At 45.7% G+C, this 20,000-nt stretch overlaps 2 protein-coding genes across 2 annotated transcripts; both read left to right on the top strand.

The window, feature by feature from the left end:
- The first annotated feature begins 17,107 nt into the window (after positions 1–17,107).
- LOC141486955 (histone H2A-like) lies at positions 17,108–17,682 on the top strand. Its single transcript, XM_074185569.1, has one exon. The coding sequence runs from the start codon at positions 17,160–17,162 to the stop codon at positions 17,532–17,534; it is 375 nt and encodes a 124-aa protein (XP_074041670.1). The 5' UTR covers positions 17,108–17,159; the 3' UTR covers positions 17,535–17,682.
- Positions 17,683–19,116: 1,434 nt separating this feature from the next.
- On the top strand, positions 19,117–19,659 carry LOC141486948 (histone H3). Its single transcript, XM_074185562.1, has one exon. It carries the CDS (start codon positions 19,234–19,236, stop codon positions 19,642–19,644), a length of 411 nt encoding a protein of 136 aa, XP_074041663.1. The 5' UTR covers positions 19,117–19,233; the 3' UTR covers positions 19,645–19,659.
- The last annotated feature ends 341 nt before the right edge of the window (positions 19,660–20,000 follow it).

Genomic DNA, 20,000 nt, shown 5'->3' with positions numbered 1-20,000 from the left:
TTCACGATTATTTTCGCCAAAGTTTCCATCTGCAATATTTTCTTCACGCTTCCGAAATTCTGCTCGCTCCCAGAAGGCAGAGGTAAACTTTCATTACACTTTCCGTTATATTTATGTTTTCACTACACTTTCCGCTACTTTTAAATTTTCACTACACTTTCCGTTTTCTTTTATATTTTCACTACACTTTCCGTTCGGGTTATTTCGCCAAAATTTCCATTTCAAATTTTTATTTCACGCTTCCGATATTCTGCTTGTTCGCGGAAGGCAGAGGTAAACGTTCACTACACTTTCCGTTATCTTTTATATTTTCACTACACTTTCCGTTATCTTTTATATTTTCACTACACTTTCCGTTCGGGTTATTTCGCCAAAATTTCCAATTCAAATTTTTATTTCACGCTTCCGATATTCTGCTTGCTACCGGAGGGCAGAGGTCGATTAAGTTTGACGATAGTCGTGTCACTAAGTGTTCTGGCGATGTTCTAAATTTACTGTAGTCTCTGGAGATACCCTACATTTTGTTTTATAAAAGAGAAGACATTAGTAGATCAAGATGTTCACATGATGTGGTGCTTGCTGCTGCTGCAGGTTTTTCCGGGTTTTCCTGCAGCTGAAAAAGCAAATGCGCCACTGGAATCATCAATGAAGTCGCCCCTCCGGAGCGTCAATTAAATTTTGTTGTTTCATAATTTCATGATTTGTATTACTTTCTTGACCTGAGACTTACTTCAAAAATATAAAAAATACACACGAATTCATTTCATAAGCTTTTGTGGTTCTGAAAAGAACCTTTTTTTTATGGAAACGGTAAGGACAATACAGGGGGAGGCATTAAATTCAACCGCCAAATCCGTACAAGGTTCGACCTTGCCTTTTCAGGGCGTATACAACATCCATGGCTGTGACGGTTTTGCGTTTCGCATGTTCGGTATATGTTACGGCATCTCTGATAACATTTTCGAGAAATACTTTGAGTACTCCACGAGTTTCTTCGTATATCAAACCCGAAATACGTTTAACACCACCTCGACGGGCTAATCTTCTAATGGCAGGTTTCGTTATTCCTTGGATATTATCACGCAATACTTTACGATGACGTTTCGCTCCTCCTTTTCCTAAACCTTTACCTCCCTTGCCACGACCAGTCATTTCGAATGTTAAGAATAAATTATATACTGCACGATACGAATGAAATACTGTTAGTGATACTAACGACAGACTTCGACTAAAGTTCTACACCGAACTCGGTCGGGTTTTGTTAAATTTCATGACTCCGCCCACAACTGGAAATCGGACCAATGGCGTCTCGTCTAGATGGTATATAATAGTTGGCGTGTATAAGCCGACTCAGTTCATATGTTGTCCGTCTATCGTTCGGTATACATTTCGTTCGTTACAATTCGCAATAGGTTTTGAAAATGGCTCGTACCAAGCAGACCGCTCGTAAATCGACTGGAGGTAAAGCTCCGAGAAAACAATTAGCTACTAAAGCAGCTCGCAAAAGTGCACCGGCTACGGGAGGTGTTAAAAAACCTCATCGTTACAGACCCGGTACTGTTGCTCTCCGAGAAATTCGACGTTATCAGAAGAGTACTGAATTGTTGATTAGGAAATTACCCTTTCAACGTTTAGTTCGAGAAATCGCTCAAGATTTCAAAACCGATTTACGATTCCAAAGTTCAGCCGTCATGGCTTTGCAAGAAGCTAGCGAGGCGTATTTGGTAGGACTCTTCGAAGATACGAATTTGTGCGCCATTCACGCCAAGCGCGTTACCATTATGCCCAAAGACATTCAGTTAGCAAGGAGAATACGCGGAGAACGAGCTTAATTTCATATATATATATCCCAATATATATTGAAAATATATACAAAAAAAAGGTTCTTTTCAGAACCACAAAATGCAATTGATGAAAGAATTCGTTTATCGATAGATATGAATGAATGAATGAATGAATGTATGATATTTTCAATAACTCGCATCACGTAAATATTAAATCACGGGTGTTTGCAGAACATGTTCAGTATGATCCAAATATGGATTATAATACTGAAATTTTTTACTTTCCGAAACGAATCTTTCGAAAAGATCATTTTTAGAAACGGCTGAGATAAATAACGAAAAACAAGCGATCACTGAATGAAAGATCGCTCATAACATCACCATCTTTTCGTAAATTTCCTCTGATTCATATTTTTGAATACCTGGCATAAATCTCGAGTGACTTTTTGTAATATACCCTATACCAAAAATGAATCGTTCTCGAGATATTCGATCGTTTATACAGAAAAAGTAGGTATTATTCGGTTCTCGAGCCATTTCCCTATAAAATTGAAAACAAGTCTCATAGAATACATAAGCTATTATTGATTCATCAAAATATTACATTCCGTCGTCTTGTAGGAGGAGTAACATTTCCAAAATGATGAACGAGGTATTTGGAGTCGATGAGTAATTCTGAAGATATAAAAATCAGTGATTTCTCAAATGGAACACCCTTAGTTTGGAAATCTCGAAATGATTTTGACTCATTTTCCTGAAACGATCCCAATATCAGAAAATAAGTCAACTGTTCACAAGACATATTTCAATGAAATAGAAAGACAGAGCAATATTTTTTAATTTTTACTCTTTTACGAAATTATTCGATTCATATCAATTCGATAGTCGGCGGCGGCGGCGGAAGAAATATTATTTATCTATTTTTTTTCTGTTTATAGGGATAGGCTAGGTAGGTAGTTCTGACTATTTATTTATATATTTGTTGGACAGTTGAATTATATACGAATTCTTGTAAAAAAAATTGTGGCCCTGAAAAGGGCCATTTGTTTTCTTAGACTTCGTCGCCGGAGAGAGAAGTCAACTGATAGAAGAATTTACTTCTTCTTTTTTGGAGAGGCAGCTTTTTTGGCTTTCGGAGAAGATGCCGATGCAGGGGTCGCTTTCGCGGTTTTCGGTTTGGGTGCTTTCGGCTTTTTTGTTGGTCCTTTGTTAGTTTTCTTTGCTTTCGAAGGAGACTTGGTTTTACTAGCAGAAGTCGCGGACGAAACCTTAGAAGCGACGGTCTTTTTATCCTCGGCAGTTACCTTTTTAGGCTTGGCTGCGGCAGCCGCTTTCTTTTCCGGAGAGGCTTTCTTACCTTTCGGTGATGCAGCAGCCTTCTTGCCGGTTTTAGCTTTTTCACCAGCTACGCGTTTAACGGGAGTTTTTTTGGCCTTCGCACCGGCCGTACCGGACGTTTTCTTTTCGGTAGCCGACGGTTTTGCCGAACCAGAAGATGCCGATGCCAATTTGAACGACCCCGATGCACCTTTTCCTTTAGTTTGTACTAATGATCCGGAAGCAACCGCAGATTTAAGATATTTCTTGATGAAAGGTGCCACTTTTTCTGCGTCAGCCTTATAATTCGCCGCAATATATTTTTTTATGGCTTGTAAAGAGGAACCACCCCGTTCCTTCAATCCTTTAATAGCGTTATTAACCATTTCCGACGTAGGTGGGTGAGAAGGTTTACTTCTTGGATTTTTAACTTTCTTTTCTTTCTTCGCAGTAGACTGTGCCTGCGGCGACGAAGATGAATTAGCCGAAGCCGAAGAATTCTGATTTTCTATGTCTGCCATAGTAAAAAAACAACTGACAATATATTCTCGGAAGATAGATGCTACACTCGTTAGGCGTCTAGAGAGAATGATGTAGTCCTCTGGTGTTCCGTTTGTTTAAATATTCTGGGTCGATGTCCTCCGGTAACCCTTACGTCTCGGTCGCTTTGCATCGAGGGGGCGTGTCCTACGACTCCGCCCCCTCCGACCGCGCGTATCGTTCGCCGTAACGGCCGGCTGGCCTCCCAGACCTGAGCCCCAGGGATTTTGGGACTCAGTTCCTGTCTGAGTACGACGGGAGGTTGGTTTGCTTCAGTTAGCTCTCTTGGAACAAATGACTCCTTTTGGAGGTACTGACCCCGCCATGAAGCCACCCCCAAGCCTCTCTCGGCTTCAGGGTGACCCCCTGGCATTCCACCACCCCCTAGCGCTTCCGCTAGGTCGTCAGTATCCAGCTGGTTCAAGATGCGAGGCGCTCCTGTGCGCAACGCACCCCTCTCCTCCCAGGGATCGCTAAATGCTCCGACCTGGGGGCATCGCGACGCCTGGCGTCGGACGACCTGTGCTTCGACGCTTTGTTCCATTTCCATGTGGCCAGCATCTCCAAAGCCTTCGTTGCTTTGAAAACGCTGTCCGTAGCATGAATCTCTTGTCGGGTTCGACAATGGCTCTATTTCCTGTGCACATGCGATTTCTACAGGATGGCTGTACACCCTGTGTATCTTCGGACTCCTGGTTACCACATAAGTGGGTAACTCTTCCGTCATGTGTCTCATTATCTCGCGTTCAGGCAGAATTGTCGGATTCGGAGGGAACGCTCCTTCCGGTTTTCGCCGTCGGCAAAAATCTCCGATTTCTGCTTTTTGTTCCGGTTGGGAACAAAATTGCGAATTTCGTGGTTTCGGAGCCGATCTCAGCATAGGGGATCGTACTCGCATAGATAACATCGCGCGAAGCCCTAATTGGGGTTCGCTTTTCGGTCTAGCTGGTGCATCTCCTCGGAGATGATGTCCAGTTTTCTGTAGCAACGTCTCCTGACGTTCTACTTCCGCATGTAAGAGATCAATCCTTCTCATCGCCGAGGTTTTATTTTCCCTAATGCGGTTTAATTCCAACATGCTATTTCGCGTTGTTTTATCGCGATTTGAGGACGACTTTGTCCTTTGAGATTTGTCGAATTCTCGAATTATTCGGCTTGCCGAAAAACCACCAATGCCCACGGTTTGTCGCTCTGCGACCAAGGGAGAGGCACTGATGTCCTCGTTTATTGAAAAAGAACGGTGAGTAGAACCTAGCCTCAGACTGGCTGATCCTACCGGAGTTCTAGGAATACTGTTTCCTGTGAAACCAGATTCCAAAGGGGTTCCTTGTCGGCTTGTAGGAGTCGCACTCAGGCGACTAAAAATGTCTGACAGGAAGTTAGTTTGACCGAAACTTGTGGTCTCGCGATTTGGCACTGGCGTATTCTCGGCAAGTTGCGCTCGCGCGTGTTTTGCCCTAGTCTGCATTTCGATTTCAAAAGTCCCTAATATGACTCTGACGAGGAAATAGTCAGAGGGTAGGATTCACGGAAATCTATGTTTTTAAGTTCACCCTTGGTTCGCGAAAGCTACTTTCCTAACCAAGGCCTACAGGGTGAACTGAGCTAGTGATGTAGGAACGGGGAGCCTAGCGGTTGAACAGCACCCTAGGATGAGGGCCGCTCGCAGGATTAGGTGGAAAGGTATCGAAGTCCTGGAAAGGTCCCAACGGTTAAGTTGAGTCGTTCGCCCGAAGGACGTAACTAATGATGTCTTGACCCTCTCGAGTTTAATCTCTAAACACCTCGATCTTTAACACCGCAAGGTGATCGGGTGGGTGAGACCGAGCAACTTTAGTAGGGACCTGCTCTTCCTTTGCAGGATTTGGGCTGCTTTCCTTCGGCGGGGTGCCAAAAGGAACCTGGACAAACGTAAGGTATGGTTATGTGCAACAGTAATATATTTAACCAGTAATCTGCTCCAGTATCCGTTTTAGCAGCTCCCAAAATATCCACGGTCCTGGAATTCCTCTAATAAATATCCAGCCACTAATATATCCTGATTTGGTTTCAAGGGATCCTGAGAATTCCAAATTCCAGTAAAAATTCCTCCAAATTGGCTATATAGTGTTAACCGCAGCTTCCTGATGACTCCAATGATGTGTTTTGTCTCTATTTAGTTCTGAAAAGAACCAGAGACACGAATTCATTCAAAAAATCCTAACCGCAACTTGAAACTTCTAAGAAATCTTCGGATTCTTAAAATCACTGCTAACCGCTAAGTGTTCAAACTTCGACTAACTATCGTGACACGGAACTCCGCATATTTATCCTAAATAAACGGGCTCTCTTCCGCGCCACTTTCAGCCAACCAGAGATCGCAAAAGCCCTGCGATCCTGACTGACCTACTTTCAATAGTTCCACTACGAAAAAAACTCATTTCGTATGGATTTGCCAGCGTTTACGACCTGTTTTTATGCAGGCGCTGGGCTTTGAAGTAGGAATACCGCTCTGCTAATTTCCATTGACGTCTATATGCCGCTGTTTCTGTCTCATTCTTTTCATGTTTCGTTTCGCTTCCTCAATTTGCGTTGTACGATAAATGAAATCTAACAGTCTTCGGCCTCACTCGGAAATCTTCGGAAAATCACGAAAAACCTGAATTTTCGTTTTCCTTGATTTCATATAGATCTCAGCATCCTAAGACAAAAAGTCTTATGCCGCGTCTCGATATTCCTATTCCTTCTTGCAAAAATATGCGTTTGAAAAATCTTACATTTTTCAAACTCAAATGCTAATAAAAATTGAACCACGAGCACTGGAAACGTGATCGAGGTGTCAAACGATAGCTGCTAAGAATCTCTATCGATGCTTCTTTGAAGAAAGCACGATTTCCCTATCTAGCTAACTGAAAAAGCCATTTTCCATAAAATCAGCTTTTTCCCTATTTAAAAATTAGCGAAGGCTACTAATCTTGCAAAAGATTTTTCTATCGCTTAGGAAACGACATTTCATAACTTAATTTTCGAAACTAGCTGAAATATCTTGGGAAAACCAATGTTTTTCCGCATTTTCGTGTTGTTCATTCTGAGTGGGCGGTCCTTATACTGGAGCTCGTGAAATTTCAAACTAGTTTTGTTTCACGACACCCCCCTCCTTTAAAAAAGGTTCCTGTCTTGGCACGCCACCGTGGCCCCAATAGGACAGTACTTGTTCCGCTCACAGGGTTCTAGTGTACCAGGGCTCTGGTCACTATCACCCTAGGTCTGGCGCATTCATCGTCACTATCGCTGTCACCGTCCCCCGTTGCTGCAGGGTACACCTTCTGCAGGTCTTCCCTCGTCGCAGCTTGGCTCTGATCGCGTTGCGTGCTATCGGGTTCGAGCGATATGACTCGGGATCTTCGTCGGTCTCCGACACGACGCTCACCCGTGAATCGTCGCTGACCTTCGGACTTCTCCGCAGGCCCCTCCTGCAGATCCGCCCTGTCTGTTTCTTGGGGTTTTCTCCCCTCGACTTTCTCTGCTGCTTGTCTTCCAGGTGGTTCACGGTCTTCTGCCGAAGACGTGTCCGCGCCCTTGACAAACCGATGGCAGGTTCGCCCCTTCGCGGCTATCACCAACTCCTTGGTGTGCTGCAGGCTAGCCTTCACGGTCCTGTCAAGGCGCTTCACCTTTTCAAATCTCTCAACTCTGGCCGCGAGTTGCTCTAGTAGGGGTCCTCGTCTGCTAGGTATACTCCAATCTCCTGGTCTAGGAGGAGTATAACCTAGGAGTGTATTCGCCGGTATTTCTCCGGTCATCTTCTGTAGAGAATTCCATCTTCTACATTGCATGGTTCCCTCAATTGCTTCTTCAGCATTTGTCATGGGTTCTCGTGTGTTTGGTTCGGTCCTTTTCCATACCGATCCCATTCCATTTCCTGTTTTTCCAGGTGGTTCTCCTGGAGTCCAGGCTACCTCTTCGGGTGGTAAGCCTTTCCTCCTCTTCATATTCTTCGGCACGACTACGCGTTGTGCCGGATCTTCAATAACTTCCAGATGGGGCCTCTTATGCCTGCTTGGCAGTCGGTCCACCCATCCGCTTCTTGGTATCTCTTCTGCCAATTTCTCTGGCAATTGCTCCAGGGTCACCTCAGGAAGTAGGTACTCCTCTGATAGTAGGCATCCTACATCTTCGGTGATGACATGTCCTAGATATTCCGGTCTCCATGTCGTTTGGGTAGGCTGTCCCGCTGCTTCGGGTATCCGTTCACTGGCACCCCAGTGGACAGTCCGCTTCGGCTTCCGGCTGGTATCTCTTGCTTCCAAAGCAGTACCGCCTTCGGCCTCGTGCGTTGCCGGCCAAGAGCACCCTGGTAGACAGTCCTCGTTCCAGACGAGACTCCCACCGTGAGCGTCCGGCCCCGCAGTTCGACGCAGAAGCCTCGGCGAACCCCCACTGTGCGCCAGTGCCTTGGGCTGCTTCAACTCCCTCGCTGCGTCGTTCCGCTGCAACCAAATATCTCCAATATAGTTCACCGCGCCTTCACTATACAGGATCGGCTTCATTAGAAGGTTCGAGCCGGCTTCAGTGCGCGTTCGTCTAAAGGATTCACTTTTCAGTGAACCAGCCAAAAGGGTCTCCTGTAGGTCATTCCTTGGTCTCTGTTGGCTTCCGGGTTCACGGCGGAGCAGGGACCTCTCTGGGTATACTCGGCCTCCCCTTTCGCCTCTGAACAGGGGTCGCTTTCACGTTGCACGTTCCTGGGCGCACCCGCTGTCCCACTGGTTGCTTCCGCAGATCCGGCGAGGCAGTGACCTCTCTGGGTATGCCTGGCCTCTGCTTCCGCCTGTCTAGGGGCTTCCGTAGCCTGGGCGAGGCAGGGACCTCTCTGGGTGTGCCTGGCCGCTACTTCCGCCTGGTGGCCTAGAGTGCTACCGCGCAGTCTAGTACCACCTCGCTGCTGTGCCTCTTCACTGTCAGCCGGGTAGGGACCTCTCAGGGTTTGCGCGGCTGCTGGTTCGGCTTCTGTACCACTCTGGGTACTCCTTCGAGTCTGCTGAGGGTTGCCTTCTCGCAGGGTCCCTCTAACAGCTCCTACCTCCTTGTCGACCTGACCTGAGTCCTCTTGACTACTACCAGTCACACACCCAGCATATGTACCCCTCATGGATACGCCGAGCGTGCCTGTAACGCACGCCAACTCTCGCTTCTTCAGCTCCTGTAGCTTCGGTTTGGTAAACCTCATTGTCGCTGCATCTATCTTCGGCAATTTTCGATGCAGGTCTCCGATTACCTTGCTGCCACCTTTCAGGATCGGCTTCATCAGGTAGCGGTTTCCAGCTTCCGTGCGCGTTCGCCGCAAAGGTCCACTTCCTTGTGGACCAGCCAAGAGTCCCTCCCCTTGACTACAACTACCAGTCACACCCCCGGCTTTCGTACCACTCCTGGATACACCGGTTGTGCCTGTAACGCACTTCGGCTGCCGCTCCTTCGGCTCCTTCGGGTTTGGCTCAGCAATCGCTGCATCTGTCCTTGCCTGGTGTCGGCGCTGCTTCGCAGTCGTGTCGCTACTACCTTCCGAGATCGGTTTCATCGAGAACTTCAGGGTAGCTTCCGCATGCTTTCGCCGATATCCACTACCCAGTGGATCTGTCAAAATGAACTCCTCTAGGTCTGTCATTGGTCTGCTGTTGGCTTCTAGGGTCTTGGCGGAGCAGGGACCTCTCAGGGTTTGCTCGGCTTCCCCTTCCACCTCTGTGTCGGCTTTCACAGCTCGGGCGAGGCAGGGACCTTCCTTGGTTTGCCTGGCCGCTGCTTCCGCCTGGTTGTCGGCTGCGGCTTCTCCGGGAAAGCAGGGACCACCTTTGGTTTGCTTACCCTCTGCCTGTGCCTGGTTGCGTGCGTCCGTAGTTTCGGCGAGGCAGGGACCTCCCTGGGTTTGCCTGGCCACTACTTCTGCCTGCTGCTGCTGTGCGTCCCCCTTGCTGGCCGGGCAGGGACCCCTCAGGGTTTGCGCGCACCTGGGTTCGGCTTTGCATCTCGTTGGCTGAGGGTTTCCATCACACAGGATTCCCCCAGCATCAGCCCCTAGCTGAATCGTTGGCCGAGGGTTTCCATCACACAGGATTCCCCCGACATCTGCTGCTCGCTGAATGACCAGACCTGAGTCCACTCGACTTCGACTACCAGTCACGCTTCCAGTTCCAGTACCCATCCTTGGTACACTGAAAACGCCTGTGGCACACATCAGCTCCCGTTCTCTCAACTCTCTTTGGTTTCGCTCCACAATCGCTCTGTCATGTTTGCGGGTTGGGAGCACAGCTGTAAAGCTGTTCTTCCTTTCTGGAAGGGCTCCTTTCCTGCTTTGAGGTATGCCTCCTTCACAGGGCTTCAGCCTGTCCAAGACAACAAGTTGCCTTTTCGAGAACATACCTCGTAACATCTTACTCGCCTCTCCGACACGACGAATAATTTTTTCCAGCCTCTGTCTTCGTGCTGCTTTCTCATCTTCTTCCAATACTGCTTCAGGCACCACTGTGCCGCTTTCTTGTGGTCCGGGTACCTCCCTTTCCACTTGTTGGTCCGTCCTCGTGCCGATGGGTTCTTGCGTGGCAGGCACAGGTTTCTCCAGCCTGTCCTGTTCTTCCACAACCTCAACTCGACTTGCTGGTCCACCAGACTTGAGTCCACTTGGCTCAGTCTGGCTTTCCCTGACGGTATGGCCTACTAACCCTTCGGACCTAAGTCCTATTAGGTTTTCAAAATTTTGGCCACCTGACCTGCCAGATCTGGGTCCCATTGGCCCCTCCTGGTTTTGGCCACCTGATCCACCAGAACTAAGTCCCTTGGCCTTGTTCTGGGTTTCCCTGTTTTCACGTTTAGCGCCCGTCGGCGATCCAGGCTTGAGCTTGCCAGCTCCTACCTGGTCCAATACTACGTTTCTGCGTTTAACGCCCGCCGGCGGTTCCAGCTTGAGCTTTCCAGCCCCCAGCTGCTTTTCGACAACGTTTCCGCGTTTAACGCCCGCCGGCGGTTCCAGCTTGAGCTCTCCCGCCCCCAGCTGCTTTCCGACTATCTTTCCACGTTTAGCGCCCGCCGGCGGTTCCAGCTTGAGCTCTCCAGCCCCCAGCTGCTTTCCGACTATCTTTCCGCGTTTAACGCCCGCCGGCGGTCCAGGTACAAATCTCCCCGATTTGTCCTGCCTTCCCTCGTTGGGTGGTCCTTCCACCATCGTTGGAGCACATCCCTCAGGACGTGCTCGCTCCTTGACAGACAGTGTGTTCACTGCCTGCCCTTCGCCTTGGAGCCGCCCTCGGGAGCCCCCTTGCAGCCCCCGCTGGCGTTTCCCGACGGCTTCTGCTGTTCCTTATTGCTGTCGCGCGGTCGAGTCGCTTCGACCACCCGCGCGACTGCGTTCCCATCAGGCTTTGTCTTCGCCTGGTATCGCTTTCCATCACTATTGGCAGTCGTCTGCCGTTGCTTCGGGCAATCTCGGACCCAGTGAGGTCCTTTGCAGACCAGACACCCTGATGAGGGTGCTGGCCTGCCCTCCCCTGGTCTGTTGCCTCCTGCATTCCTGATTTCCGGGCTCTTGCTAGCCCCGATCGGCTCCTGCCGCTGACGAGGTTGTTGGGACGAGTCCTCTCTTCGGCCTCCTTTGTCCCATCCTCTGTTTCTTCCATCGATGCCACGACGAGGCCCTCTGTCCTCGTTGTGGTTTAGTTTAGGCGGGTCCATTCTTTGACCCCCTTTGTCGTGGCTTCCCGCGTTGCTACGACGAGGCTCTCTGTCCTCGTAGTAGTTTCGACGATTTGTGCCACTGCTATTTTCCTTAACACTGCCTCTTAGCAGTGACTCCACAGCCACTGCCTTCTGGGTCAGTTCTTCAATGGTGGTGAATGTGTGCAGTTGGAGGTGAACCTTCACCTCTGCACACATCCTATTCATTATTAATTGAACGATCCTTCGTTCTTCCATCTCCGGGTATAGCCTCCTGGCTAGACCCAGTTTATTCAGTATAAAAGACGTTATGGATTCGCCCTTTTTCTGGTCCACTCCGTATAAGCTGCTTTCTAATGAACTCACCAAGAGTTCATTATCAAAACGCTCTTGTAGACGGTTTGTGAAAAATGCCCAATCCAGGGTCATATTCCTGTAGGGCGTGAACCATTGCGCTGCTGCGCCTTTCAGCCACTGTCCGGCTGTCGCTACCCACACTGAAGGGTGCAATTCCAAAAGCTGCTCTTCAGCTTTCTTACAAAAGTCAAAGGGGTCCTCATTCTCCAGTCCGCTGAAGGTAGGAGAAGGCACCTTGACCTTTTTCGAAATTTGAGAATCGCTTTCCGAACCTCTCTGTGGCTCTCTGCGACTCTCCAGAACCGTCACCAATCGGGTGAACAATTCTTCCATTTTATCGACCGGTTTATCAACTTCCTGTTGTCCGGTTGTTTGCAGCAATGGCACTCGTGCGTCAGCTCGTGGGGGTTGCATTCCCCATGCACCCTCTTCAGCTATCCCGCACCCTCTCCTTTGCCTAATTTCCGCCTGAACGGAGTTTCGTACCTCATGTACGTCATCAGTACCCGCCCAGTACTGGTCATTAAAATCGTTGGTGTTAGGCGCCAGAGTGTTTTTGAACAATTCGGGATCACACACAACCCGTTCTGCCATTGTCTCCCCCTCGTGAATTCGGGTTGGCCTTCTGGCCTTCCTGGGCACGTCCTCGTGCTCCAGCCCCACACTTTGGGCGACATGTCCTCCGGTAACCCTTACGTCTCGGTCGCTTTGCATCGAGGGGGCGTGTCCTACGACTCCGCCCCCTCCGACCGCGCGTATCGTTCGCCGTAACGGCCGGCTGGCCTCCCAGACCTGAGCCCCAGGGATTTTGGGACTCAGTTCCTGTCTGAGTACGACGGGAGGTTGGTTTGCTTCAGTTAGCTCTCTTGGAACAAATGACTCCTTTTGGAGGTACTGACCCCGCCATGAAGCCACCCCCAAGCCTCTCTCGGCTTCAGGGTGACCCCCTGGCATTCCACCACCCCCTAGCGCTTCCGCTAGGTCGTCAGTATCCAGCTGGTTCAAGATGCGAGGCGCTCCTGTGCGCAACGCACCCCTCTCCTCCCAGGGATCGCTAAATGCTCCGACCTGGGGGCATCGCGACGCCTGGCGTCGGACGACCTGTGCTTCGACGCTTTGTTCCATTTCCATGTGGCCAGCATCTCCAAAGCCTTCGTTGCTTTGAAAACGCTGTCCGTAGCATGAATCTCTTGTCGGGTTCGACAATGGCTCTATTTCCTGTGCACATGCGATTTCTACAGGATGGCTGTACACCCTGTGTATCTTCGGACTCCTGGTTACCACATAAGTGGGTAACTCTTCCGTCATGTGTCTCATTATCTCGCGTTCAGGCAGAATTGTCGGATTCGGAGGGAACGCTCCTTCCGGTTTTCGCCGTCGGCAAAAATCTCCGATTTCTGCTTTTTGTTCCGGTTGGGAACAAAATTGCGAATTTCGTGGTTTCGGAGCCGATCTCAGCATAGGGGATCGTACTCGCATAGATAACATCGCGCGAAGCCCTAATTGGGGTTCGCTTTTCGGTCTAGCTGGTGCATCTCCTCGGAGATGATGTCCAGTTTTCTGTAGCAACGTCTCCTGACGTTCTACTTCCGCATGTAAGAGATCAATCCTTCTCATCGCCGAGGTTTTATTTTCCCTAATGCGGTTTAATTCCAACATGCTATTTCGCGTTGTTTTATCGCGATTTGAGGACGACTTTGTCCTTTGAGATTTGTCGAATTCTCGAATTATTCGGCTTGCCGAAAAACCACCAATGCCCACGGTTTGTCGCTCTGCGACCAAGGGAGAGGCACTGATGTCCTCGTTTATTGAAAAAGAACGGTGAGTAGAACCTAGCCTCAGACTGGCTGATCCTACCGGAGTTCTAGGAATACTGTTTCCTGTGAAACCAGATTCCAAAGGGGTTCCTTGTCGGCTTGTAGGAGTCGCACTCAGGCGACTAAAAATGTCTGACAGGAAGTTAGTTTGACCGAAACTTGTGGTCTCGCGATTTGGCACTGGCGTATTCTCGGCAAGTTGCGCTCGCGCGTGTTTTGCCCTAGTCTGCATTTCGATTTCAAAAGTCCCTAATATGACTCTGACGAGGAAATAGTCAGAGGGTAGGATTCACGGAAATCTATGTTTTTAAGTTCACCCTTGGTTCGCGAAAGCTACTTTCCTAACCAAGGCCTACAGGGTGAACTGAGCTAGTGATGTAGGAACGGGGAGCCTAGCGGTTGAACAGCACCCTAGGATGAGGGCCGCTCGCAGGATTAGGTGGAAAGGTATCGAAGTCCTGGAAAGGTCCCAACGGTTAAGTTGAGTCGTTCGCCCGAAGGACGTAACTAATGATGTCTTGACCCTCTCGAGTTTAATCTCTAAACACCTCGATCTTTAACACCGCAAGGTGATCGGGTGGGTGAGACCGAGCAACTTTAGTAGGGACCTGCTCTTCCTTTGCAGGATTTGGGCTGCTTTCCTTCGGCGGGGTGCCAAAAGGAACCTGGACAAACGTAAGGTATGGTTATGTGCAACAGTAATATATTTAACCAGTAATCTGCTCCAGTATCCGTTTTAGCAGCTCCCAAAATATCCACGGTCCTGGAATTCCTCTAATAAATATCCAGCCACTAATATATCCTGATTTGGTTTCAAGGGATCCTGAGAATTCCAAATTCCAGTAAAAATTCCTCCAAATTGGCTATATAGTGTTAACCGCAGCTTCCTGATGACTCCAATGATGTGTTTTGTCTCTATTTAGTTCTGAAAAGAACCAGAGACACGAATTCATTCAAAAAATCCTAACCGCAACTTGAAACTTCTAAGAAATCTTCGGATTCTTAAAATCACTGCTAACCGCTAAGTGTTCAAACTTCGACTAACTATCGTGACACGGAACTCCGCATATTTATCCTAAATAAACGGGCTCTCTTCCGCGCCACTTTCAGCCAACCAGAGATCGCAAAAGCCCTGCGATCCTGACTGACCTACTTTCAATAGTTCCACTACGAAAAAAACTCATTTCGTATGGATTTGCCAGCGTTTACGACCTGTTTTTATGCAGGCGCTGGGCTTTGAAGTAGGAATACCGCTCTGCTAATTTCCATTGACGTCTATATGCCGCTGTTTCTGTCTCATTCTTTTCATGTTTCGTTTCGCTTCCTCAATTTGCGTTGTACGATAAATGAAATCTAACAGTCTTCGGCCTCACTCGGAAATCTTCGGAAAATCACGAAAAACCTGAATTTTCGTTTTCCTTGATTTCATATAGATCTCAGCATCCTAAGACAAAAAGTCTTATGCCGCGTCTCGATATTCCTATTCCTTCTTGCAAAAATATGCGTTTGAAAAATCTTACATTTTTCAAACTCAAATGCTAATAAAAATTGAACCACGAGCACTGGAAACGTGATCGAGGTATCAAACGATAGCTGCTAAGAATCTCTATCGATGCTTCTTTGAAGAAAGCACGATTTCCCTATCTAGCTAACTGAAAAAGCCATTTTCCATAAAATCAGCTTTTTCCCTATTTAAAAATTAGCGAAGGCTAATAATCTTGCAAAAGATTTTTCTATCGCTTAGGAAACGACATTTCATAACTTAATTTTCGAAACTAAGCTGAAATATCTTGGGAAAACCAATGTTTTTCCGCATTTTCGTGTTGTTCATTCTGAGTGGGCGGTCCTTATACTGGAGCTCGTGAAATTTCAAACTAGTTTTGTTTCACGACATCGAAGCACAGGCGGACGGGAGACTGAACGCTCGACATTCTCGTTAGACACGATATTGACGGCTTCCATTCTGCTGTCGAAATGTTCGCATCAACTTCTTTACGAAATCAATGCCGGTTTCCTATTTAGACTTCGACTAGCACAATAACGTGGATAGATTCTACGTATTCCGAAAATATTTTCTGATAAGAAAAAGCTAATATTAAACCTCGACAACTCACAGTAAATTACAATGAAATATGAAGTATTGATGATTTTGACGTAACTCCAGACAATTCCTTTCCGAAAATACTCGTAATCGATGATCTGGAAGGAACCTTCGAATAAATATCATAGGCGCGACTGTCTATAGAAACATGATACATTAGCCGATAATACTCGATAAATACACGAGTGAATAGGGGCATCGAAGAGACCTCGTGTCTACCTTCATACACGACTATAACCAAGAACCGACGCTTCTAATAGCATCAACATTTTCAAAAATTATCCCTATAAAAGTGTTCGATGAAAACGGCATTCGAATAATAACGAACGTTATTAATGTTATATTCGATAAGATATAATCATCGTAATATACTTTCAATAAAAAGGTCGATACTACAACACGAACGAACGAACGAACGAACGACGATACTGTGAGCTCTATCTATAACGGAGTAATACACACCCACCCCCACCCGAAATATATAAATCGTCAATGTTATAGTCGAAATCAGAAATGCTAATCATAAACGTTTTTAGACAACATATTAGCACGTAAATAAAAAAAAACACGTTAAAAAATAACATAAGTAATAGAGTACATGACTAGTATAACAGTAACGAACGTTAACTTTTTAGGTTGATAGGTAGGTAAGCACCATCTAAATATAGGTGGCAAAATTATTTATTATCATCGCGCGTTTCACGAAAGGAGGTAACAATGTACTGATAACAAGGCAACCCAACCGAGTGAGACCTAGCGCCCTAGCAAAAATAAATTATCATTCAGCGTCGAAACGATATTGTAAGAATTCTTTCATAAATATTTTGTGGTTCTGAAAAGAACCGTTTTTTTTTAAGAATGTATATCGTAGACCGGAATAAGTAAATTATTTCGAACTGGTATATTTCGTAACTGCTTTGGTGCCTTCGCTGACGGCGTGCTTCGCCAATTCACCAGGAAGTAACAGACGTACTGCAGTCTGAATTTCTCTGCTCGTAATAGTCGATCGCTTGTTATAATGAGCAAGACGGGAGGCTTCCGCTGCGATACGCTCAAATATATCATTTACGAAACTGTTCATGATGCTCATCGCTTTACTGGATATTCCGGTATCGGGATGGACTTGTTTCAATACTTTGTAGATATAAATTGCGTAACTTTCCTTCCTCCTCCTCTTCTTTTTCTTATCGGTCTTCGATATATTCTTTTGGGCCTTTCCGGCCTTCTTCGCAGCCTTTCCACTAGCTTTGGGTGGCATTCTGAAAATTTAATTTCGTCAATATCAAACAAACAAGTACTATCGTGCAGGTTTGCTTTCGACTCAGTGTAAAAGACGCCACTCTGTCGTCACTATTTCAGATAGTAACTGGAACTCTAGTAGGCTCCGCCCACCGGAAAGTTGAGCGTTCGAGAACGCCCATTGGTCGGTAGGACGGTATTAATACAGGTCGATTCTATATAGAAATCATTGTATAGAAAGCTACTGTTAGAGCAACATCGAATAATTCTCAGTGAATTCTTTAAATTTATCCGATATATAATACTAATCTACGATTCGACATGTCTGGACGTGGAAAAGGAGGTAAAGTTAAGGGAAAGGCAAAGTCCCGTTCCAGTCGGGCTGGACTCCAATTCCCAGTAGGACGTATTCATCGACTCCTTCGTAAGGGAAATTATGCCGAACGAGTTGGTGCCGGCGCCCCGGTTTACTTAGCCGCAGTAATGGAATATTTGGCAGCTGAAGTCTTGGAATTGGCCGGTAATGCGGCTCGCGATAACAAAAAAAACCGTATCATTCCTAGACATTTACAGCTGGCCATTCGAAACGACGAAGAACTCAATAAATTGTTATCAGGAGTAACCATTGCTCAAGGTGGTGTTTTGCCCAATATTCAGGCGGTTTTGTTACCGAAAAAAACCGAAAAGAAGGCATAAGTACACATTTCCTGAGAGAGGAAAGCGACAAATAAAATATCGGCCCTTATCAGGGCCACAACGATTTTCTCTAATGAATTCGACAATTGCATATATTTTTTTTTTATTTTCTTGTCATCGCTTTTCGATACAATTGTTGACGCAGCACGATATGCGATTGTTTCTTTCTTGCTTGCGCATATTTACGTATACATGTATACATGATTAATAATATTATTATTGTTCAACTTCTTATTTTCGTGCCGAAACAAGTGATTTCTATTTGCTGAAATCAAATATCAGAATGTCTGTACGTTTATTCGTGATGAAAATAAAATGTATGCAGTAATATCAGATTTAGGTATACAAATGAATAAACATAACAATATCCATAGAAATATTATACATTCTTGTTCGTGGAATTACAATATAGACAATCATGAGTAAATTGGAATGAATAAATGAAAAAAATTATACCTAATTAAATTATATAGCATAGATGAATGCATACATACATTTCAATATCTGCAGAAATGAATGACGAGTATATAAAAATAGGTTGTTATTATTATTCATAGTAATTTGTGAAATGGGATAGATGAATATTATAAGCATAAAACAATAATATTTGGACAGTGGTTCATTAACCTTCGATCAGTTTATGAATATTCATTTTTTCAATTTTTTCTTTACGTACAAATGGTATCGCGTTTTAAAGCGGCGTTTCAGAAAAGTTTCATATGTAATTTCTATTGGTGAATAATTGAATAGTTTGGGAGCTACCTAGCTAGCTAGCTAGCTAGATACCAGTAGCTTCCCTGTCCTATAGATTTAGAAACCGAGTGGTATATAATCTAATTGTACAGATCGTTCTTCTCTTTTCTTCTTCGTATACAGATGTAGTAAGGTTGAAATTAATAATTTCGTTAAGTATACAGGATAAAATGAAGCAATTATTCAGGTAATCAAAAGAATGACAGATAATGCTTAAAATTAGATGGGTATATCGTTCGAATTTAATTTGGTAATTCGTTAATTATTACTCACACCAAAGTAAAGTATATAAATCGAATTCGTTTTGAAAACAAATTGTGGTTCTGAAAAGAACCGTTTTTTTTTTTTAAATTTCTCGTCGGAATATGAATCTAACCGCCGAAACCATATAATGTACGCCCTTGACGTTTGAGAGCGTATACTACGTCCATGGCCGTGACGGTTTTTCTTTTGGCGTGTTCTGTATATGTTACCGCATCTCTGATAACATTTTCGAGAAATACTTTGAGTACTCCACGAGTTTCTTCGTATATCAATCCGGATATACGTTTTACACCTCCACGACGAGCTAATCTTCTGATGGCAGGCTTCGTAATTCCTTGAATATTATCTCGCAACACTTTGCGATGTCTTTTTGCTCCGCCTTTTCCTAATCCCTTTCCTCCTTTTCCTCTACCAGTCATTTTGTGTAATACAAACGGAAGATTATAGAGAAAAAAAGTACGAGCGAAATACGTTATTACTACTTCGAATGCTCGAGAACAACTGAAGGCCGTCGGCGCTGGAAAGCTGGTTTTGTCTTGTTTTTGGGGGACACGCCCACTTTCTTCGATTCAACCAATGGTAGAAGTTCCCTATCCTTATACCTGAATAAAACTGTTAACGACCGATCGTGAAGGCTCACTAATCAGTATTTGTCGTTCGACTGAGGAACTATTCGTATACGATGGCTCGTACAAAGCAAACAGCTCGCAAATCTACCGGAGGTAAAGCCCCTAGAAAGCAGTTGGCTACTAAAGCCGCCCGAAAAAGCGCACCCGCTACTGGAGGAGTTAAGAAACCTCACAGATACAGACCCGGTACTGTCGCTCTTCGAGAGATTCGTCGTTACCAAAAAAGTACGGAATTATTAATCCGAAAACTACCATTCCAGAGATTAGTAAGAGAAATCGCCCAAGATTTTAAAACTGATTTGCGATTCCAAAGTTCAGCCGTTATGGCTCTACAAGAGGCTAGCGAAGCATATCTGGTAGGCCTTTTCGAAGATACCAACTTGTGCGCTATACACGCTAAGCGTGTTACTATTATGCCAAAGGATATTCAATTGGCTAGACGAATCCGCGGAGAACGTGCTTAATAAAATCGAATAGTACGACGAAGTAATGAAAGAAAAAACGGTTCTTTTCAGAACCACAATTTATATTTGAAAAGAATTCGTATTCGATACTCTACCCTGGCGTGTAATTTATATATGTGGATTTTCGTTATGAAAAAGTCCGATTTTTTTTTCTTCATTTTCTATTTCTATCGACAGTTGAATTCGCACAAGTAATTATTTTTAAGAAATCGTCGATCCAGATAAATCTATAACGATGATTCGGATGTCTCGTTGCGTAGGAAAAAATATCGTTAAGTAACTGTGTTGATCGAACGAACGAACGAACGATGGATTGATTATTTTCCTCGTATAGCATTTTCTTTCATAATGCATGG

This window comes from Leptinotarsa decemlineata, unplaced genomic scaffold (genome assembly GCF_025532065.1).
Source record: "Leptinotarsa decemlineata unplaced genomic scaffold, Ldec_3_MD MMD2_tig00027543_RagTag, whole genome shotgun sequence".
NCBI lineage: Eukaryota > Metazoa > Arthropoda > Insecta > Coleoptera > Chrysomelidae > Leptinotarsa > Leptinotarsa decemlineata.
The sequence above is the reverse complement of the archived record's forward strand: the minus strand, read 5'-3'. Positions and strand labels throughout refer to the sequence as shown.

Coding starts and splice junctions, on each gene's coding strand:
- LOC141486955 (XM_074185569.1), top strand. CDS start 17,160: ATGTCTGGACGTGGAAAAGGAGGTAAAGTTAAGGGAAAGGCAAAGTCC.
- LOC141486948 (XM_074185562.1), top strand. CDS start 19,234: ATGGCTCGTACAAAGCAAACAGCTCGCAAATCTACCGGAGGTAAAGCC.